Below are 23,779 nucleotides of genomic sequence, written 5' to 3'. Positions count from 1 at the left end.
TCGCTACCATGGAAACAGCTATGTCGTCACAAATTTAGCCTTATGATATGACCTCCCTGACTGTAGGAGCAAGTCAAAAAGGAAGATATGTTATAGATGAGACCTTGTTTAACCAGAAATGTCTATTTTAAATCCTTTGGCATAGCACACTCAGCAGCTCTTTAATAAGGGGACCTTTGATATGAACTGTGTACCTCATCACATACTGCTTTATTATACCATTTGAATTGCTATGAATGTCACCTTTGAATGCAAGCTCTCCTTTTATTGTTGAACATTTTGAATTCCCAGTGCCCTAACTCAGTACTGTGATGATTTCTGCAACTTCAGATCATTGCCCTTCTGAGCAGTTTACTGTACCCTGTGGTTTCCTGTTTTCTTCTTTTCAAATCCCCCAAAATAATAAAAATATTACAAGGAAAAGAAAAATCTATTATTGAGCAGATGTTGGAGAAAATCTATTGGGATTCTGGGACACCACCTGCCGCCACACTTTATGTGCAGTCCTCTCATCATTGCTGTACAGAGGAAGGGTCTTTTGTGCGTTGGTGTAGACAGATATTTAAAATCTGACAGGCATCTGTCACACCTTGCCACAGTATTCTCTGCAGCCAAGTGAGATAGCCTACCCATGTACACATCCACAGTGGTTTCTAATATGGAAGGTGCTGTGTAAACTAAACAGCAAAGGGCCTGATGTAAGACAAGAGCAGCATGACCCTCACTACCCAGAAGCAGACATAAAATTTGGCAGCTGAAGCTGTAAACAATCTAGCCCTCCTGTGTCCTTGCTCACTGAGCCCATAAGATGCTTCCCCACAGACCTCTTGCTTCTGTGAATTAACCTGTCTCCTTTTGTCATGCAAGCCCAGTGGCTTTGGGGAGCTGCAGAGCATTGTGAGGCTCCAAGGGGCTTCCTGCTCCCCAGTCTGCAGCAGAAAGCTGTGGGAGAAGGCTACTGCATAGCATAACCTTCCCCCTGAATATTAAAATCAATCTTTCAGAACATCCACAGTACAATATTTTGAAAAAAAAATAAAGCCCCGACATTAGGAAAAGGGTTACAAATTTCTTCTCAGCATTTCAAAACAGCAACCCACCCTTTCTGCAAGAGACTGTGCAGCTCCAGCACAGGGCAGAGGGATTCACTCAAATGTCACGTTGTGAAAAGGTCTCTCTGCACCTCTCTGTGCTGACAGATGTATTACTTTGGATATCCATCCGAAACAATTATTTGCAGCATAATACCTGTGCTATAAACCAAGAAAAAAAGTACAGCTTCTGTAAGGAATATCAGTAACATTTTGACATTCCTATGGTTGTAAGTAAGCAAATCCTACTGAGGATAGCTGTGTTGAAAATCTCTATTAAAATAATTACACTGAATGAAATGTGGGAAGAGTCATCAGAAGAGCAATGGGGAAAGGCTCCAGAGGAGTCCTCGAGTACCTGGCTAGCACAAGCTGGGGCAGCAGTACCCTGTAACCAGTGTGGCTGTGGTTGAGCCAGGAGCACAGTCCTGCCTAGACTACATAGCATGTCCCATATATTTCCATCAATTATGGAATTTCTTTCTTGTTTCCTCCTCTTGTCCTTTGCTTGTTATTTTGTCCTCAATAAATGGATAGGACAGTGGTTTGTACAATTGTAGAAATACTCTTCTACACCTCACTGACAGCTTTGGGTATCTTCCTACCCCTCTTGAACACACAGTTTCACCTTCATCAGTTGTCAGGGTTTTTCGAACTTTTTTAAAAAATTTTTCTCTTCAGGTTTCTTCCAATGTTTTTCTGTCAGTTGTGACAGAAGGATGCCCCCAGATGAATGCTGTGTTCACATCAAGACCTGCTCAGATGCCAGATTCTGCACCTGGACTGGGTCAACCCTGGCTGTACCTACAGACTGAGGAATGAGATGCTGGAAAGTAGTGCTGCAGAAAGGGACCTGGGGGTCCTTGTCAGTGGCAAGTTGAATATGAGTCAGCAGTGTGCCCTGGCAGCCAGGAGGGCCAACAGTGTCCTGGGGTGCATCAGGCAAAGCTCTGCCAGCTGGTCAAGAGAGGTGATTGTCCTGCTCTACTCTGTGCTGGTGCAGCCTCACATTGAATATTGTGTGCAATTTTGAGTGCCACAATATAAGAATGATGTTAAGTTATTGGAGAGTGTCCAAAGGAGAAAACAAAGATGGTGAAGGGCCTTGAGGGGAAGCCACATGAGGAGCGGCTGAGGTCACTTGGTCTGTTCAGCCTGGAGAAGAGGAGACTGAGGGGAGACCTCATCATTGTATACAACTTCCTCACAAAAGAAAGTGGAGGAGCAGCACCGACCTCTTCTCTCTGGCAACCAGTGACAGGACCCAAAGGAATGGTCTGAAGTTGTGTCAGGGAGGTTTAGGCTGGATGTTAGAAAATGGTTCTTCCCCCAGAGGGTGGTTGGGCACTGGAACCCCAGGCCAGGGCAGTGGTCACAGCACCAAACCTGACAGAGGTCAAGAGGTGTTTGGACAATGCTCTAAGGCACATGGTGTAATTATTTGGCATGTCCTGTGCAGGGCCAGGAGTTGGACTAGATGATCCTCAAGTGTCCCATCCAGATCTGATTATTCTGTGATTCTGTGATACATGTGGCTGTCTAGCTGAGGAAAAGCCCCTGCCAGTTTTATGCTTGAGCAATGTTCCTGCTTGGGATGCACTTGCATTTGTGACAGTGCCTCCTGTAGAGCACAGGATCCACTCTCCTTCTAGGCTGTGCTGTGCTCTGCAGAAGTAACATCCCTACTTTTGGTGTTTATATACAACTTATGTTTCCCTTAGGAAGAATTTCACATTTGTCTTTTTAAATTTCAGTTTAGTTGCACCCTATTTCTGCAACTTATCTAGCTTACACTGTATTTTAAGTCTCTTCTCCAAATTAAAATACCGACTTGACTATGAACATTGTCCTCTCTGTTTGGTGATTGCAGAGGAACATTGACTTCAAGAAAGGCTCTTAGTCCTAAATTACCTTCATGTGTCAGACTCTTCCAGTTTTTTCTGTGCTTGAGTACTACAGAGCCACTAGAGCATTCCCACACTGCTCCTTCAACCTCACACCCGTTTTGGGGTGGCTTGTTAGGGGCTGGGACCTCTTTTCAACATGTTGCTTTTTTCCCCTCTGGTGTTAAGCAAAACATGAAGGGCTCAGTCCTTTTGGTTGCTGGCTGTGGCTTGCAAAATGCAGATGTACAGTAAATGACAGGCCTGGCAAGGGGTGTTGAAAGGAAGCAGTGGTGGGAAGCACTTCAGTTTAAGGAGAAATAGCGTGGGCGTGGTGCAGTACTGAAAGAAAATTGGATAGAAAATGAAACTGGGGAGTGGAAATCTATTTTTAACAAGGCTTTGAAAATCTGGCTGGGGCCAGGCCCTGTCTGAAATGATGTAGAGCCATAACTATTTCCTGGGGCTTGCATTTTCCATAAGGGAGAACATCTGATAGCAGTGCAAGAGGTTTGTTCAACTCTGAGTACATCCAGTGAAAGCCTTATCGTTCTTATGGGAGAAAACAGAGAACACTTGCTACCCTGCACACAGCACAGATGTCTGGCTATTCTCCATGCTAGGAGAGAGCTTCTGGGCATGCATGGAAAACGAGAACTTAGATGGCGAGAGATGCATCCCTTTGCAGTAGAGAAGAGACAGCATCTCAGCCAGGCAGACATTATATTTGATGAAGAACTGCCAGGAGAGAGATATGCATAAAAAGGTGATGCATGTAATTACTATATCTGCTGAGTTTGTAACAAAAAAATACATTTTTGTTTCTACAGTCAGGATTCTCTGTGCCTTGTGAGAGTGCTCACAGGAGGGAAAGCTGTGCTGAGCAGAAAACAGATCTTTGTGCACTACCAGAGTGGAGTTCCTTGGGAGCCAGAAAGGGTATCAGGGAGCTCCTGTGCTGCTTGTGTGGGACCACACACTGCTGGTGGCCACTGCTGCCCTGGGTGCCTCATGCTCCCCTTCCAGCTGAAGGACAGAAGTAGATGCTTCTTGCACGTGAGTCATCTGACATACTTATAGCCCTGCTTTCTGAGGAGATAAATTGCACCCAAAAGTACTTTTTTCTCCACTGAGGACAAAAGAACGGTGGATATCCTAGATGTGCATTTGGAGCAGACATCTGCCTTGTTTACAAATGAGGACCTGCAAAAAAACCTACAGACAGCTGCATCTGGTCCGACAAATTACAGCCCTGAGCCTTCCCAGTGGAGGAGCCAAGCCCCAGCAGGCACGATCTGGTGGTCATTGCGGTGGTGAAACCCCATGGCAGGGTCAGAGGAATTGGGTCAGCAGCTCCTGTGGGTCCCTGCTGCCCTGCAGGCACCAGCAGAGGGTTTAGCTGTAAACCATCTCTCCTTGGGTACCAGATACTTAGCAGCTGTGCAGTGTTGTTGAGAGCATCACTAAGTCATTGAGGAATTTTGTTTCCAGGCCTCAAGGCAGTGGCTGGTGCACTCAGCTGCCTTCTGAGGAGATAGCTGTGAGGTGGTGGTTGGCAAAATCTGTGCCTGCAATGGCCCATGCTGCTCCCAGTTGGCAGGTGACCCTCTAAAATGCAACAGACCTCACCCTGTAGTGTTTCAGGGGCCATTTCCACCGAAGCACACCCCTTGAACCCTATTTCTGCTTGACACAAGTGACTAGGCTGCTGACACCACAGGTACCTGCACCCAGGTGATGGACACCCAGCACCACTGCTGCTTCTTGGAGAGGACCCTAGCCTACCAAAGGATCAGTTTCAAGAACTTCTATAAGCAGTGTCCTCACAGGGATATCAAGAGCAGGTGGTGACACCCCTGGGGCCAGGCTCTGGCTTCCCCCTGCACAGCCTCAGCAGAAGGCTGCAGATGGAGGTGGATGCTGGTGCCACCCTCAGGGGACCTGGGTTGTTCTCACCAGCCCCAGGGGGGTTTGTAGAGCCATGAGGTCACTTGCTGTTATGCTGATGTGATGGAAGGCTCTGGTTTGGACTACAGTGAAGGAAATGCAAATGTGGTCTGAAAACTGAGTGCTGAGGATAGACAGATAGCAGCAGAATCCACATTTCATGCAGGCTCCTGAATGCAACATTTTTAGTCTGGACAGAGCCACTTGACATAGCAGAATGGAACCCTTCTGATAGTCATTGGCAATCTCTACTTCTGGCCAGGCACTGAACTGCACCTTGAAGTTGCAGAGAGAGATCCATCCAGCAACCTGCTGGATTAGTGTTATTATCACCTGAATAATAGCTACTAACAGGTTAGACAGACTGAGCAACACATCCATAGTAGTGCTGTGTATATGTATATACATGGCAATCTTCTGCTTCTGGTAGCCTCCTTTTGAAACACATCTTTTACTGCTAACAGCTAGTTTCTAGCTGTGTATGAAAACTGTGACACTGAAACCTCCTTTGTTCCCTCTGCATGCATTGAATCCCATGAGAGAACAAACAGCAGAAGAAGCCACATTGCTGATAATTGAAGCTAAATTCAGGTGGAAGAAGGAGCCTCTCAAGCTGAAGTGTATTCCTTATCTCCACATGCCTGAATGTCTGAAATCACTCATGTTCAGGAGGGAACCACTGCCCTTTTGGCTGCTGCTGTATAAAACGTCCTGCATTTAGGAAGGAGCATGGTCCTGACAGTGTGCACACACTGCTGTGGAGCAGAGTGCCAGATGCCTCTCGGGTGAGTGCTAATACAGGACTCTTTTTAAATTTTTCCTTAATTTTACTTGTGACAAGAGAATCATGTCCCTGCTTATCAGCTGCTGGCTGGTAAAATGGAGCTGTTTTGGTCTTTCAGCAGGGCAATTTCAGTATATGTGTATGTGCAGTCCATCCACTGTGCTCCTTACAGCCCTCCCAGCAGAACCTTTCAGCCAGTGCTGCAATACTGCTTGTTTTCCACAAAGACAAAAGCTCTGGCTGAGCAAACTGTCAGTGCACTGTCAAGAGAACTTCAACTGAGAAATACCAGGGCATCTAAAAACCATTAAGATAGATAACTATGAAGCATCAGGCTGGATAAATGCAGTACCCTCCAGTCTCCAAGGAAATGTTTACCCTCAAAGACATTTTTCCTAAGCAAATATCCCATTAAACCATCTGGGAATTCTTTGAAATTCACATATGTGCACCAGTGGGAGAAGGCACTGCAGCTACAGAGAGTGGGTACTGACAAAATACAAGCTAGTGGAGGGAGCTGCAGTCACCCAGAGCCACCACCACACAGACTTCAGGTCCTTGGGGCCAGCTTGGTTTGTAGACTGGTTGTATGCAGCTTTCCGGTCAGCTTGTAGTGGTGGTGTACTGCAGGTAGGAAACGTTGGGCTCATCACAAAGAGTTTCTTGAGGGGAAAGGAGAAGGTGGAGATATGCTGTAGAACTTCACCATCTAAAATTGGATTTTCCCTTAGGTCTAACTAAAAATAAATTAGCTAATAGTATATTCAATTAATTTTGCCAAATTTGAGCAATTCTTTTAATTAGTAGGGAAGAACTTAATCTCACAGAAAACAGACAATTTCCAAAGGCTGGCACAAGAGTATGCCACCAGAGTATGTACCTGTGAATTGCTGTGAGATGATGAACACACAGACTTACACCGAAAAAATAATTACATGCAAGTAGTGGAGGCAGCAGTGCAATGTGAGCTATTTAACCTTGAGGAAGTGGCATGTGCTGTCAGGAGGACAGGTATTGTGGAGCTTTTAATTTCTTTTAGCTAGAGACTGGCAAGCCAGTGTATTATGATAAAATCAGAATTTCATTTTATTGCTAAAGCTAGGCACATTAATCGAGTGTCCTTACACATGTACTGGTGAGTGGAAGAGGGACTGCAGCTTTCATGGTCATGTTTATGAAAAGCACATTTGTCTGTACCTTAGCAAATGCTGCAAGAAGCTTATTTATTAAACTCGGGGGCAAGCAGGAGGGGAGAGACCTGCTGTGATCATGACATTATTGAGATTACAGGGCCATGGCACCATTTGCAGACAGAGATGTCAGGGCACGTAAAGGCATTGGATGGTTTTGCCTTCCTCTCAGCACATCCCAGTGTGAAAGGCTTCATGGTGGCAGACACACAAACTCCACAGCTTTAAAAACCCTTTATTGGGTCACTTCTAATGCCTGGTACCATATATTTGCACATGCTCAGACTTTGGAGAAGAGGGTATTTAATTCTAATTTCTTTCTACTCCTCTCTGCTAACTTCCTGTCAGTGCAAACAGACAAAATACAAAGAAATAAAACATTTTCCTGCTTCACATTTCTTATTAAGGTAACTGTGAACCCACTGGCAGTAAGCTATGTAATTTTACTGTTTCTTTGACCAGGTTAACAGAACTATGTGTGGCATTGCAAATGAGAAAATTTGACAAAACTATTTTAACCTATTTTGCAAACTCATTTTTCCTGTACTATACATGTATTTCCATTTTCTGTCTGCCCAGTTGCACAATAAAAGAAGACAGTTTAGTATTTATTTCTCTCTCCTGTTATTAGAGAATCTGAACTAGGGAATATACTGAACACAGGAGTGAAAATTTTCCAGCTGAATCCATCTGGATGGACAGACAACTGCTTTCTGAATGCTCCCTGACATAGTCAGCTTCTGAAATACTATGCATACAAATACTCTAAGTACTTCAGATACCACACTAGTCAAAAAAAACTCCTCAACAAACAATAAAAGTGCTCCCCTAACCCCCTCAAAGAAACCCAAACAAAAAATCAATGCCGAAACTGAAACAAAACACCCAAAAGAAAAAAAAAAGAAGGAAAAACAAAAGAAAAAAGTTAAAAAGGAAATCCAATACTTGGTTCTTCAGGAGTTTCCATAAAACCAGAGAGCATTTCTGAGGATTTTGAAACCATCTTTCTGCATAGGCTTACATGACAAATCATGTGTGATGACAAGTCCAGAAAATTATCAGGTCTTGTGATCTTTGGTGTTTTTTCCTTACAGTCTCAATTTATGTGACTAAACAATTCCTTGACAAACTTGGCTTTCAGTTTTGGAAAAAGTTTGTAGCCTTTTGGCTGCACAACTGACCTCAGGGACCAGAAGTCTAGAGACTAAGTAAACAGAAAAATAATAAAAAATGTTAATTTTTTTAAATCATGTGCTTTTCAAAACAACTTTATGAGTTTTGAGGTTTCTGGCATGATTTTTGTCTTAATTTAGCAGTATCAATTCACATTTGGAAGGATGTGCTCTTTCTCCCCTGCATGTCAACAGAGGACTGCTGCTTCTGCTGGGGACAGTTATGGGCACTCAGCTGATGCTCCAAGGAATCATGTCCCTGTGACCCAAACCTTTAGCTTTTCCAGGCAAGTTGTGGAGTTTTGTTGTCTTTTTCTGGCATAAGGTTAGTGTCCTGAAACCCCAGTTGAAAAGGTGGTTTGGGGCATCTAACCCAGCTGCTGCCTCTACATTTTGAACAGATGTTGGCCCAGTGCTGTACTGGAGTGCAATTTGGACTGTTTTTCAAATGAAAGATGTTTGGGTTTTTTTTTTTCCCTGTGTATTTTCATGCAACTTTGTGCTGTTTGGTGTGACTCCCAACATACAGACGTCTTTCCTGTCTGGCCCTTGGGGACAGGGGTGAGAAGGTCAACCCCAAAACACATGCAGGGATAATCCGGAGTGAATGTCAGTGCCACCTCAGGTCTGAGAGAAATCCAGGAGTCTGGGTTTTCCTGGGACTATGCTGGGCACTGCCTGGGGCATGTGTGGAGGAGAGCCCTGTTTGCTCTGCCTAGCGCAGGAATGGGTAACACTCCTGGCAGGACAGATCTGATAAAACAAGAGCATGGTCCTTATCTGCCCCACTAAGTATGAACATATACTAGAGAAAAGAAGTTGTATTTATATGGCTCTTCAGTGTTTAATCTCTGAGGGAGAAAAGGCAAAAAACATGGATAGGTGTTCATATGTATACCACGAAATATCTCCTAAGACTCAAAATTTTTCCTTTTGAAACCACAGTGATGGGCACTGTACAGACTCTGCAGCTTCAGTGGAGTGTTACACCTGTGTTTAAATTGTATGTATTTCTATTCTTAGTCAAATTAACACATCCTTTTCTGAATCTTTTCCCAGATTGCCACTGGTCAGATGAACAGCCTGTTTTACTAACCTATTTCCACTCTGAAAAGCATCCATTCATTATTAATATTTCTTGCCTCACAACAAATTTTGCTTACGCCTCCCTCTTTACTTACTCAGCTTCTGAAAAGGCCTCTGGGGCAAACACCATAATAGTTCCCTGCTTCCCTCTGACAGTACAAAGTAAGCTGCTAAGTCAAGAGTAGCATGTACTCCTCTTCTGTAAATTGCCCTGGTTGCCTGTTGCACACTGGCAGCAGCCTGAAGCCCTGGTTTGTGTCATGGGAACCCTCCATATCAACACCCTACCACTGCCTGCCTGTCCCAAATCTGTCTAACCTCTACTCTGGCACTGAAGCTCAATGCCTTTTCCTAATGTGAGACGTGTAGCACAGCTATAGGCTGGAGATGGGCAGAGAAAGGGCAGCTCACTGCCTGGCAGTAATAGTCTGTGAGCTGGCACAATCCTACCCATTACCCTTGTAAAAAGTGTATTTTCACCCTCCATGCTTCACAGTGTGAACAGACAGTTGCTAAGGCAGTAGCTAAATAGTTTTTCCCAAGGAACAAAGTGTTTAAAAAAAAGGCTTCCTCCATCACAGGGAGTGCAGGAATGTACCACCCACGTCAGCTGTCCTGTCCTTCATTAGGCAAGGCAAGCAGTGATCTGTCTGCAAATGCTACTGGAAACCTTCCTGGCCAAGTGATGTTTGTACTGCCTGTGTGATGGCTCTTGGTGCAATGGGAAAAATGTCCCCCTGGGAGTTTTGGCTACTGAGACACAATGCTTCAGAGTGGGAAGGTGGGAAAGGCAGTGTTTACTTGGCTGCCCCAGTGCTGCCTTTTCCGCTCCTACCTGCTGATGTTTAATGTGCAGCACCACACAGAGTAGAGTCACATTTGGAAAAGTATCTTTGCCAGAGCTCCTGCTTATGACCCAAATTCTCAGTCCCCATAAGGTGACACTGGAGCTGTTGCTATAAAAAGAAATCTTCAGTGGTTGCCACTCAGAGCTGTAGCCATCCAAGAATATCACAACAAAGCCATGTTCGCATTTTCTGTGGGGTTTTTCCTGATTTGATAGTTTAGTCTCCTCCACAGTGCTCTATCTGACATTTCCAGAATGGCATTAATAACCCAAGCAGTCAGAAATATGGGATCTACTGGACTTGCTGCTAGATGTGGGGCAATTACTCACTCCTGTCTCTCACCAGATATCCCATCTTCTGCAGAAATAAGGATTTCTGCAATGTCTAAGATCTTGGCATGACACAAAGGGGACTGTGAAATATGCCCTCTTCCCCCAACACTAAATTCAGCCCAAACTCCCCTCCTGCCACCCTGAGAATGAGAGCAATAGTTGTGAACCAATGTGTGCTGCCACCCACACTGAAGCCAGACAAAATAGGTAGACTCAGAAGCATGGGCTTTTGGCTGCTGCCTACAAGAGCCCAGACAAAACCAGGATACAGTGGACAGTCAAAGCCCTGATCTCCAAGTGGCCATGGCCAGTGGAGAGACACCTCTTGCTGCTGCTGGGCATGCATGCACCACATTGGGAAGGCTCTTTGCCTCTCCTTCTTTTCTTTTACTAACCCAGCATTTCAGTCATTTCCTAGCCCACAAAACTCCCCCAAACAAACAATAACCAGAGACAAGTGAAAAAAACTTGACTTTTCTTTCCTCCCCCAATTTCAAGGAAGACTTATTTACCTAAACAACAGTAATTCTGAAAAATCCCAACCCAGGAAGCAGTGACCAGCTCCTTTGTAAGTGCTGCCTCTGGCCATGACCAGTGTGTGCTGAGTCACTAGGGTGATGATGGGGACCAAAGGCAGTCAAGACACCCCATAGGGCACTTCTGCTTTGGCCAGGGATAGCAGCTGAGTCTGTAGAAAACCTGTAGAAGCTTTTGTTCAGTTCTGCTTTTTTTTTTTCCCCAATAAATGCTGTGTTGCTTTGACTCCTGGTCAAATGTTGGTTGTCTGAATCATTGGCACTGAGTTTCCCTGATGCAAGAACATGAGTTGTCAACAAGAGCACTTCACTGAGAGCTTTAAATTTACTGATGTGCCCTAAGTAAAAGCAGGGGTAATAAAAACAAGGACAAAGAAAATATGACCCAGACATGTTTCTATCCCTCCTTTCCCCTGTCCTCCCCTCCCTTTCAAGGAAAGAGAGCATTTCTTAGAGGAAAAAACACAGCTGCCATTTCATTGTCCCCCTATTTTCTTGTGCCACTGATGTGCGTGGTCCATGCTGGGAACAGGGAGTCACTTGTGGGAATTGGTGGCTGAGGGATCCTGGGTTGGAGGGAACCTCTTGCCCAGTGCAGTGTTGTTCTCTGGTACTCACACTGGAGTTCACTCAGTCAGAGATCAGGAATGAGCTGAAGCACAAAAAGATAGAAAGGCTGATGGAGAAAAGGAGAAGGCAAATATAGAAGCAGATACAAGAAGTCCTATAGGCTGGGCAAGAGAAGATGAATGGGAGAGTTCCTTACTGCCTACAAATAAATGCCTGAGATACACTCAGAGAAGATTTGTAAATATTGAAAAGAAGCAACAGAGTGAAGTGGTTGAACTCCAGATTCAGGGAGGCTGGGAATATGCACTGGACTTGTTTACACAGGGGAAGAGGATTCTTCAAATCCAGACTGGCTAGTCTGCAAACAGAAATGCTGTAGGTTAACAGGAAGCTTCTGCACTCAGTTCTGGGGCTATCTGGCTTAAAATAAAGCTCTGGGTTGGATGAGGTTGAATATAAAGATGTAGGGATCTCAGAGATTTTAAATTATGGGTCAAGCATCAGGGCAGAAAACAGGAGGGATTGCCTTTGTTCCTTCCCTGTGTTCACCATTGCATAGCTGGACCCACATAGTGTGAGCAACTTGACAGAGCTGGGGATATTTGTATCCCTCTGGATCATCAGGTCTTGATGGGACTTATTTAATCTGAGAATTTAAGATCTCCTATGTTTCTCTGTCATAGGGACAGAAGTTACCAGTCATAAATGGCTTTTGATTGAACTCCCCTGCTGCTCTTAGTAGTTTTCTCCAAATTTCTGTGCTCATCAGGTCAGGCTCCAGTCCTGCAAATCTCAGGCACAAACCTTTATGCACATCAAACAGCCTCTCTGCACAACTGCTCTGGTCAGATAAAAGTATCTCCTGAAGTCTTTGAAGAACTGAGGCCTGGAGGGAAGACACTCTCAGCTTGTAATTCCAGTCAAACATTAGGCATGATGAAAATACTAACAGTTGGTGTTTAGTATTGTTTATTTTCCTGCATTGTGTGTGTTTTTTTCTAAACGTTTTATAGCAGCGCTGATATTCAGGAGAACTGCAAAAGCTGTTTATTTTCTGAGTGCAGTAATTTATCCTGTCAGAAGGAAAGGAATGAAGGAGAATAAAGCCAGATAGTTTCAATAGCAGTAATCACTAGTGTGACAGCCATCTGCAGAAGGCAAGGGGAGAACTGAAGCACTGCTGTGCCGAGAGCTGCTCCAGCCATGGGCAGCAATGTGGTGTGTCCTCATTTCTGGGGTCTCTGATTTCACAATAGGCTTACACAGGTCTCAGATCCCATCTGGCCTCTCATGCCACTGGCTTCCTTCTTTTCTTATGTGACTAGTGATTTTAGGTCTCAGGTTGATGCTTTAAGACAGAGGGACAAACAAGGTTTTCTTTAAGCCCAGTTTGTTTTAAGGAAGTATCCATTAGATGCTCTGAATGGTTTGTCACCTTTGGAAAGGCAAGCAAAGATGTCCTGCTGGGCCAGATTTCCCTGCTGCCATGGCAACTCTGTTTGCAGGACCCCAGCTAGATATTTTAAAGGCATACTTGGTATTTCCAAGAGACCTACAAAGGGCAGACAGTCATGCAGACACACTTTCAGTGTGCACTTGAAGACAAAAGTTGGTAACTGCCAGATGACTATAAAACTGATTGAATAAAGTGATTTTTAATGATAGTAATTTCCTGATTTAATGCATAATGGAGACTGTACTCTGGATCCTGTTAGCAGGAGGTACATGATAAAAATGATCAGGTATGTTTTAGATCCAGAGGCTGTCTCTCCACTTAAATAAAACAGAGCAGAGACTGTTATCTGGCCCTGAGGCCAACAGGCACAGCACAACTTGTATCTGTACTACTAAAGTCACTTTCCCCCAAGCCTGGGTCAGTGTCTCCACTCTAACTACTGCAAAGGGTGCCAGACCCCTGACTGTATTTGGGACACTGAGAGCAGCTGGAGGTCCAGCATCACTGAGGAAAGGTCCTGGCTGGTCCAACGCTTTGAAGATGCCTGAAGGCCATGTGGGCTGTGCATGGAGCTGAGGTGTTATGACCCATATGTGACCTGCTCAATTTGGATGGTGTGGCCATCCTCTCTAAACTGGTGTGTCTTTTTGTCCTCCCCTCCAGCCTTCTCTATGGCAGGGCAAAGTTCAGGCAATGTGGCTGCTAAGTGAGAGTTTGCTGAGATTTTAATTGACAGTTGAGCTCTACCCTCCTGTGCCAGTGTAGTTACATCCTCTGGGCTATGTCTGTGAGAGTGCATTTGCCCATGACAAAGTTCTGGAGCACATGTTCTGCGGTTCACTTAATGTCACCTTCTCTCTACAGTCATAACACAGTCTGGGTGTCAGGCAACGTCGCTCATCCATGCATGTTCACCCCAGGCTGTCTCCCAGCACACTGCTACCTTGCCTTGAATCAGATACATGACTCAGGGAAGCAATTTTGCCTGGGTTCTCCGTTATTTTTGTCAGGCTCCAGCTGCAGTTGAGGAAGGAACGAGTTCACTGAAAGGTTTTGAATGAGTCAATTGTGAGGAAGAACTTCTGAGGGGTGGAAAAACCTCTCAAGTGCAGATTAAATATGAGCTTTATCCTGTTATTTCTGTTATAGTATATAAAGCTCACAGCATTATCTGCAGTTGTTTCCTTTACCTGCCTGCTGGCGTTCAGAAAGGAAATTTGCCTGTGTTTTGACACAGCAGTAAGTTGTGGTGTGAAACTGGACTTGACTACCAGAAGAACAGTGCAGACTCCCCACTGTGAGTACACCAGCTGTTCTAAGAATCCTGCTTCCAACAACATACTTCAGACTTCATACATTGTCCTCAGTAGCAACAGCATATTGAATAAGCAGTTTCTAAACCCTGCCTTTCATATTTTTATAAGAAAAAAAGATCCAGCTGCCAGTTCCTCTAGCCTTACCACGGTCCCTCAACAAAAACCACTTGGGGCTTCTTCTCTGTTGAATGTAGCTTAAGAATAAGGAAATAGAAACCAGAGTGCTCATTTCTTCTGTTCAGAGTAAATGAGTAATGTGAGCTTATTAAAAATCTTCAGAGGCTGGAATCAGGACAATGGCAATGAACATATCCTCCATGCTCAGAGGTTCCATGGTAAGTCATGATTTTGTTGAAACCCTCTTCATGTTGAAAGGAAGGAGTTGGTGGTGGTGCTGTGCTGGGCACAGCTGCAGAATCAGTGCTTGCTGGGTAGCTGTGGCTGATTTCTCCGGTGACTTGACCCTAGAGACTGCCAAAGGCGTATTCCCTCCCATTGCCCCTCACATGGAGCAAGGAACTAAAAGCAGTTTTCAGGATCATCCAGGCTGGCCCTGACTGCCTATGCCAACCCTATGGCAGGCTGCACTATGCCTAGGGCTGTGGTGCCAGCTCCAGAAACACAGAGGGAGGGCCAGAAGGGACTGAAAAATCACTTGAGGAGGTATAAACATCAAGTTTTACACCACACCCGGTAACCCAAGCTTTGGGCACCATTACTTGTGTTCATTCAAGTAGTTCTGCCAGAGAGGCCTAGACAGAAATAGAATGCTTCTCTGGTCAGATGTCACCCCAAGGTCCTTGCATGGTCACCAGAGACAAAAAGGCACAGAGATACTTCAAAGACATGATTCATCTCAGCCTGAGGATGAAGTGTCCATTTGAAAAACTTGCAATTTGAACTGCACCATGGAAGTACCTGTTGTTCTCCTGAGATAGTAAGTTGACATGTAGCTGTCCCCACTGGAGGACACCTAGCGGAATCTGATCCAAAAAAAAGGCAGAGAACTGCTACTTCTCTCCATATATTGTGCTGTAGTTCATCTTTGTTAATACAAGAATTTGTCTGTTTTGAGATGCGCATCACTGGGTCTTCTTATCCCTATCTTTGTTAGGCTAAAGGATCTTTTGGTACCCTGATAGTCTTCCCTCAGAAAGTCTCTCTGGAGCTTAGACAAACATAAATAACAGATGACCTGTTAGTCTTATGTGAAAAAAACCAGTCTTTTTCCCATAAAAGGAACATTTTGCCTTCCATGCTGGAAGATGCCCCCAGAAGTGTGATGTTGCCATCACTGAAACCAGTTTACACCTTTGGCAAGACAGGCTCTGAGGCATGAGTGCAGCCTTGGGCTGTTTGGATGGGGTCCTGGATGAACTGGATTCCCTGGGAAATGTCAGGGTCGCCACTGGTTTCTGAACTCCTTCAGGAAAGCAATTGCATATTTGACTGAAATAAAAAACCAAGTGACTGCCTTAATTTTATTCCCTCATATTAAACAAGCATTTAATTAAAAAAAAAATCCGACAGATGGCAGGGCTGTACCTAATGCAAGACTGAGCAGAGAATTTAAGGTAGTCTGCAAGAGATTTTAAGACAAAGGTTGAGGGATTAGATGCATTATTGAGGATATATAAAAGAGAACCCTAATATTTTTCTTGCTTTAAATTACATCGAGAAAGTTTTCTTCTCTTTTCCTATTTTTTCACAGCTTTGCAGTGCAGGGCCATGCCTGGTTTATCCAGAGGTCTCCTGGGTATCTGCCTAGGCACCTCTGGGTTATTCTCCCTCGGGTAACTGGTCAGCAGGAGAGGCAAAACAAGGTGTTAGGTGCAGTGCCTGCACCTCTTAGCCCTAGCTGATGTCTCTTAGGCAGGAGACCAGAGAACACCAGCCCCATGAATGGTCAGATTCCAGCAGCACTAAACCTGTTTCTCTCCCCTTTCCCTTTTAAATTTCCCTGATTTTGCTTTCTGCCACTGCATCGCCCTACCAGCAGTCAGCACCATGACTCCCACCACATGGGGAGCCAGAATTTTAATGTGTGAAAAATGTAAGGTGACATCCCTGAGGTCCAACTTTTGAAGAAGCAATATGGAGAGTTTCATAGCTATCAGTAGGTCATGACTCATTTATGGAAAATGCAAATGAAATAATTCTTTCTGCAATACAGTACTTTAGAGCCTTGGATCTCAGACACATTATGCACTTGTTTATGTTTGAGTCCTCCTGTGGGCTTTTCTGGATAGGAGATGACTGAGACAGGCACAGTCATTCACAAGGAGACTTATGCCTTAACCTTTTCTTGTTTCATTTCTTTCCCTCTCTTCCAGCCACATGGCAAATGAGGTTTGGGCACCCACCTGCTGAGTCCTGCCTGCCATCTCTTCCTTGTCAGCCTGGTGGTGATGGTGAACACATCATTTGGACCGAAGCATTGGGATGAAGCAAATGGACACAGCTGTTCAACAGAGGTGGTTGTTGTCTTTTTCCCTGATGATTTACAGGGAATTCTGCCATAGGCATGCAAAAAAGAAGGGCAACTATGCAGCTGAGTTGCTGAGGTGGTCAACCCAACACAACTTGGTCACATTTTCTTATAAGCTAGGCAAGCTTGCTAGCCCCTTGGAGAGTTTGAGTTCATGTAGAGTTTTGATTGGATGTTTTGGTGCTTTTTCTATAGAGGAAATTGAAAAGAAACCATACATGAATATTTAAACTGAGTTTCCCATAGGTTTTGCACTCTTTCATGCAAGTACACTGAGGTGAGATTCTTAAGTAGAAAAGTAAAAAAATTCTCCATACCCTTGCAATAAAGAGGTGTGGGGGTTTTTTCACTCTTGGATACTTGATTGCTTTGCAGAGCCTGAAAGACATAGCCTGAGGCCTGGGGCAAGAACTCTCATGCCTTTTCCAAAATCTTCCCTTCCAAGAGCCTGAACACAGGTTGTTAGCGTCTTCGTGAACCAAGGACCTTAGCCAGAACTGTTGTGTCCACCCAGCGTTTGCTCTTTGGACTCTCCACCACTGGTTCCCAAGTTTGTGCTATTTTTAATGGATCCATCCAATGAAGGGATAAATCCTTTCAGCCCTGAAACTTGGAGTAGCTTCCTTATATCCAGGAGGAGGGAGGTGGAGGTGACCTTCTTCATACACACAGGGAAAGAAGTGGAGACGATTGCACCAGCAGGAAGGAGCAGGCACAGTCTTCCTTCCTCTCTCTGTGGTTTTTTGCTTCCTGAGACACTTGTCATGAAACATGGGCACCGGATCCAGCCAGTGCCCTACAATTTATGGGAGTCTCTGGGTCTGTAGAGAGCATGGTATACTTTTCCTATAGACCATAGAGATGAGTTTGTCTCTTGGATGACTTTGTGGCAAAATAAATTTGGAGATAGCAATGTGAATGCACCAGTGTTTGTGTGTGAATTTTATTTTACAAGGTTAATAAAGGATGTACTGGAAATAAAATTAAAAAAACCAAACCCAACTGGTGCTTTGGGGAAAAATAGAACTCTTTTTCTGTGTCTCTCCCATGCCTTACCCTCAAGGAAGGTTCAGGTCGGACATTGGCCAGGACCTTATTTTCATTTCCATCGGGAATGTTTTTTAGCTGGCATGCAAACTACATGTGTAAATAGCCCAGGAGTTTGGGAAGCTGCTTTACTATTTCCTCCTGTAACTAACAATGGAAACCCTTTGAGAACTGTCTGAGCCTCAGCGGACGTTCACATGTCTCCTGACATGTGGGATTAGCTGTCCTGCTCAAATATTTATCCTGACGATGCTCCTCCGGGAGGAGCAGCTGCCTGCTCTGCAAAGCAGGCCAGATGTAGGGGGAGAAAGGTAGAGGATGCTGGAGCTGCCAGGATTGGGGTGCCCACAGAGCTGGGCTATGAGGAGAAAAGCTGCTTTGCAATACAGTTTGGGCTGATCTGAGTTTATTCTGTCACAGTGAATTCAGCATCAAATTAAAAACAGCAGAGCTGCTGCACTGTATGCAGAATTGGCCAATTCCAGCATATAATAGGTTAGCTCAGTGCAGTTGCACTTCTTTGCCTTGCTCGATGGGTTCCCAATTTGTCTTCATTTTTATTCCTGTCTCTGCCTTCACTTTGGCCTATTTTTTGCAGTCTGTGCCTCTCTGGATTGATTGCACAGAGCCTGCCCCACAGAGCTAGGCAGAGCACAGACTGATCCTGTTCAGCACGTACAGATATTTTTAAATGATCTGTTAACCAGAAATCTCAGGCTCTCTTTGCTGACAAATATTCAACTTACACAATTCTGAGAGTTTCTAGTTTCACATGGTTGATAGTCATGCAAAGATGAAACATTTCAGAGTTGTGTCCTTGGGAATACAGGCACTTTATGGCACCATTTCTGTGTTTAAGGCCTACTAGAAGAAAATAGAATATAGACAACTACCTGCCAAAATCGGTTTTGGAAAAGGGACATAGTCATCTTAAATCTGCATGTAAATATCTTCATAAATCAGGTAGCCTGGTTTGGCTCAAAGAATCTTTGTAAATTGTTTGGAAGTATACAACAACTGAAATAGGAACAGCGGCACACTGTGGGGAACATGTTACAGCTGCCCTTGTACAAAGCATTGCTGCTTCTCCAACAGCAACCTCAGTCTTGCACATGGCCTTGCTGGAGTCGCTGTGCAGGACAAGATGGATTTCTGTCCCCTTGAAACTACCTCTGTCACCTTGGGAGAAGTTCCTTACTCAGCTTGTTGAGGAGCATGCTGTTGTTGTTGGTGCTTCAGTAGGAGAGCTATGGAGCGTTTTTGAGTGCAACATGTGTCTGAAACTCAATTTGAAGAGAACAAAAATGGCCCAAATTTACAAAAGTTGAGCAGCTGATCAGCAGAGAAGGGAGGTACCTTACAAGGGCACATCAGTGGTGGGTGGGTGATTCCTCTGTCAAGAGCATCACAAATCCTGGCCTCAGGCACCCAGCTGGGAACTTCACTGCATTCTTGAACACTGCTGAGCACAAAACCCTGGGCATGCCATGGTACCTGGGAGCAAACTCTGCTGCTCCCAGCAGGGAGACACTGTGCCTTGGCATGGTCAAGTTGATGCTACTAGCAAGCAGATCTCTTCGTGAAGTCCACTGGTGATTTTAGAGCACAGTTGTCTTGAAGAAGGAAGCTTCTTTCCAAAGCTCGGGTGAGCAAAGAGCAAGTGAGACAAGGTGAGCCAAGGGCAATATATTGTCATATAATGTACCTATTTCTTTTGACCCCTCTGTTTATTTTTCTGAACAAAGAGACACAGATGGTAGGTTTGACTGACTGAAACAGAGGACTCTCTTCATAACATTCATGTTACAAAGAGCAACAAAACAGGACAACATGCTAAAACCTTCCCACCAAAAGGTGAGCCCCCAGCTCTGGTGTGTGTCTGGGAATAACACCCAGTTATTAGGAATGACCAAACTCAACCCTGACTGTGATGGATTTTATCGTACTAACTCCAGTGAGCCCAATAGGGAGTATTGAAAACCATGGCCCATAACAAATATTAATAATGAATACCTCTGGCATTTTGTGTAAGACCTTGTATCCAGTTAGAATGCATGGTTATATTCATCTGTGGGTTTATATCCCATACTTTTCCATCTCTTAAGGCAATGGATTTACATGGCATATTTCACAGACAGGAAGATGATTTTTTGGCACCAAGGAAGCATATGCAGTATGTAGAGGTCACTGAATATATAACCAAATTACATTTCAGTTCAGGGTGGTATTAGCATGGCACCAGATAGCAGAGCAGGTTTAGTTCAGGAAATGAATGATGCTTTATGTAATCGAATCTGCAAGGGAGATTTGGCAAGAAGGATGCATACAGACAAACCATTGCTGTGTCTGGACATGGCATTAAGAACATTAATTTTGAAGTTGTGAGGGATCACTAAAGACATGCAGGGGAGGAAAAGGGCACACAGCCTCCATTTATTTAAATCAGAGCCAATACTAGCAGAGACACAGGCTCTAATATTCAGTCAAAGCATCAGTGCACTATTTATGCATAGGATTTAGTGCTGCTGTCTTTGTGGTCTTATGGCTACTTATTAAATAGGTGCAGGGGTCAGTACTGCAGGTACTGCAAAGTCCATGCAGTCTCATTTAGGTGCATTTATTAGGGAAAGGCAATGAAGACATGTTGTTGCTTTGAAGAGCTGAGTCCTACTAGCAGGAGTTCTGCTTCTAGCAGCAGGACCTTCTCAGGCTGAGGAAGTACAATGGCTGCTTCACACATATGTGAGCAGCAATCCAGTCACCTAGCATCACATTTTAATGTGCTATATCACCAGAATGTCTTCCTCAGGGAGGAGCATTCCTCCCACTCCTCCCAAACCCAACATTTTCTATCAATCACTTTAATTATACTCAAATCCTGGTTTCAAAGTCTCACTCTACAGTGCTGCAGGTATCATGTTCTTCAGGTGATTCCAACAAAATACACCATATAAAACCAATGGGCAATCCTGCAGAAACATCCCTCTCCTGTTTCTCAAGACTGGAGACCATTATCTACATCAGACCAGTCTTTGTCAGCTCACACAGAGCATTTCCAGTCCTGCACTGGCCACATGCTTTATTTCTGCAATGCAAAGAGGATCAACACATTTCAAATGAATGCTGTGTGCTCCTCTTGCAGTCCTAGGAGGAGGAGAATGGATGTTCTAGTCCTCTGACCTTCCTCTCTTCTTCCAGGCTGGAGAGTGCAAGGGGCATCTTTGGGGCTGCAGGAGAAAGCTGTACCTGGAATCTCCTCAGGCAGCCAGCATTGCTCTTAATTATCCCACTGAAAGTCTGCCAGGAGAGGTTTGGCAGCCTCCACCCTTGGTGGTTTTCCAGGTCCAAACAGACAGAGCCCTGAGTAACATTGTTTGATCTCAGAACTGACCCGGCTTGAGTAGAAGTTGGACTAGAGATCCCCTGGGTCTCCTCCAGCCTCAACTATCTTCTGATTCTATGAAAGAAGCTATGTTTTGATAGGGTACAGAAGAGACTTTTGAGAAACCTGGATGCTACGTTCACAAGCTTTTAAAGGAAGGCTTGAGCCAGACCTGGTCTGCACTGATGCACATACAGAGTAACATGTCTGAAATGAACTGATCTGCAGCATCCACTTGTCACCCAGGTACTGTCTGGACTTTATTTTGAATTATGTGACCAAACGGTTGTGCTAAAGAAAAGCAGATTCTCAGTGATTTACAGCTGACTGCTCAAGAGTTTGGAAGGGAAGTTCAGGGGGCATTTGTAACTGCAGAGGGCATGTGGTGCTCCAAGTCCAGGAGCAAAACAGAATTGCTTGGATTGGATTTGATTTCATACTCCCACTACTGCCTCTGTCCACACATGGCTACTGTGTGAGCATGGTCTTTGGTAGCTAGTAGCTCTTGGGCTTCACAGGATGTGCCTGAGCAAGGACAAATGCAAAGCAGGAGCATTCACCAGGGCACCAACAGCACTGCTGGAGGGCTGGAGCTTTTATCTTATTCTGGAGACCCTTGCTTGTTAGCCTAAAACCCAAACATGTCACCTTGATAGTGTTAGGGGGGAGGAAATTTGGAGATTTGAATGGTCTTGTGTGTAAGCCGCGTGGCATGGCAGTAAGACAAGGTGCATACTTCAAGGAAAAGTACATTACAATTTGAGCTTCTCCATTAGGATTCTATGGAAAGAAGCAGTGCAGAATATGTAGTAGCATTATAACACACTATAACATCTCTTTCTCTGTTTAGAGAGCATGTACTGACTGTTAATTTTTAGACTTTGATTTGCTAGGCGCAATACATTAGAAATTTTGAGAAACTGCTTTTTCTGTCTCAAAAAATACATGTATTTAGGGCTTTGCCCTTCAGATTTTGGAAATTCCTGTAATGTGGATTTAAAGACAAGTTAAAAATAGCACTACATTTCCAGCACCAAGATTTTTAAGAATCAGATGTCACCCCACCCGACCTCAATTAAGTCTGGCTGAATCTGCTGAAGCAGCTGGATGGGATCAAGCAGGGTGTGAAAATCTGTATTCTAGCTCTGGGTAGAGAAAAGAAGACCAGTTGGAAATTTCAGTGTGAAGCTGGTTCTGTATGAAGTGGAGAATTTCAAGTGTGAATGCGTGTATGTGTTCGTGCATGTGCTGGGGAAAGTAGGGTTGGCAAGGGAGACAGAGGAGAGCTTTGTGTTCAGTGCTTCCTCTGACACAGCTCAGCCTGTTCCCTATCTCCCAGTTTCACTTCTGAATGTGCAGGAACATGCGGTGGCTCCTTGTTCCCACCATCTTCATCATCCCTTGTACACAACAGGTAAGTTCATTAAAAAGAAGAAAAAGATTTCTCCCTTCCTCGCTTTGTCCTGGTTTAAAGTTTTTATTTGCTTAATGACAAATTAAATTTCAGAGAAGCAAATGCCTCATAAAGAATAAGGAGCCATTCCCTACTCCTGAGTAAATTTCATTTGCAGCTTATTTACTGCATCAGTCCTGATTTTGGTAACTTTTTTCTCTCTGTACATGAATATGATTTGGTGGGCAAAAACAGGGTTAGGGAAGCTTAAATTGTCAGTGATCTTGCTCTTTTTCCCCCCTCATATAAGCAGAAATGGTTATCTGATGCAGTAAGAATGTAAACATCTTTTCCACGCTCATATTCCGTGTATGTGTGTGCAAATAAGTATATATACACACAGTGGTCTGACTTCAGGCTGGTTTTACAAATGAGAAAGGCACCTGGGCTGTGTTATGCTTTGTCTCTTATGAGAAAATTTAGAGTGATAGTTTTTTCTGAAGGTATTTGTGTCAAAGGCCAGCTTCATTACTGATTTACTTAATTTTGAAAATCCACATTATGTGTACACAGTGTATTTGTCCTTTACAAGATGAATGTCAAATGGAGAATTTTCAGGTGACTGTCTCCCTCTGCTAACTTTCTGCATATTTAAAGCCAGAGTAAGATAAGTGAACATCAGCAATAATACATTGCCTACTTTTGCTAGTTGCTTATTTATGCCATGCTGACCTTGTTCAATCTGTAAAACATTAAAAAAACCCCAAAAAACAAACAACACATAAAGGGTTCCTACACAATGGTCTCATTTTGTGATCTGCCCATAGGATCAGGAAAAGTATGCAGGGGCTTGTGTGAGGTGAATAGCTTTGGTATAGAAACTTGGGGAAGCACAAATTAGAAAAATATTTGACCTGTAAACTTTACAAGCAAATTTCAAATATGCATTGTAACTTAATAGATATTTGAGGATTTTTCAGGTAGACTAAAATTCTCAGTAATTCCATAGTTAAAACTGTCAGATATTTGCCCAATGGTGTTTTTCTCACTGGGGAACTTTGTAGTCTCACACCTTTCAGTTGACATCTTTTCCTAAAAAACACAAAGGAAAGACAAATCACCTAGGTAGAATTCGTTAGGTTTAAAGCATGTTTTAATTTGTAATACAAATTAAACATACTGGTTGAAACACACAGATTACTTCCTGCTACACATCCCCAATTTGAAACCTGAGATCTGATTCAAGCCACATAACCTA

The 23,779-nt window shown here is 44.0% G+C and overlaps 1 protein-coding gene across 1 annotated transcript in view; it reads left to right on the top strand.

The window, feature by feature from the left end:
* Nucleotides 1–22,491: 22,491 nt before the first annotated feature.
* WISP3 (WNT1 inducible signaling pathway protein 3) overlaps nucleotides 22,492–23,779 on the top strand; it is a 7,424-nt gene continuing 6,136 nt past the window's right edge. The window contains exon 1 of the mRNA XM_009077619.1: nucleotides 22,492–22,542. Within this exon, the coding sequence (XP_009075867.1) occupies nucleotides 22,492–22,542 (51 nt within the window). The remainder of the gene's footprint in view (nucleotides 22,543–23,779) is intronic.

This window comes from Acanthisitta chloris, unplaced genomic scaffold, assembly GCF_000695815.1.
Source record: "Acanthisitta chloris isolate BGI_N310 unplaced genomic scaffold, ASM69581v1 scaffold25256, whole genome shotgun sequence".
NCBI lineage: Eukaryota > Metazoa > Chordata > Aves > Passeriformes > Acanthisittidae > Acanthisitta > Acanthisitta chloris.
Note: the sequence above shows the minus strand (reverse complement) of the source record. Positions and strands in the feature narration are given on the sequence as shown.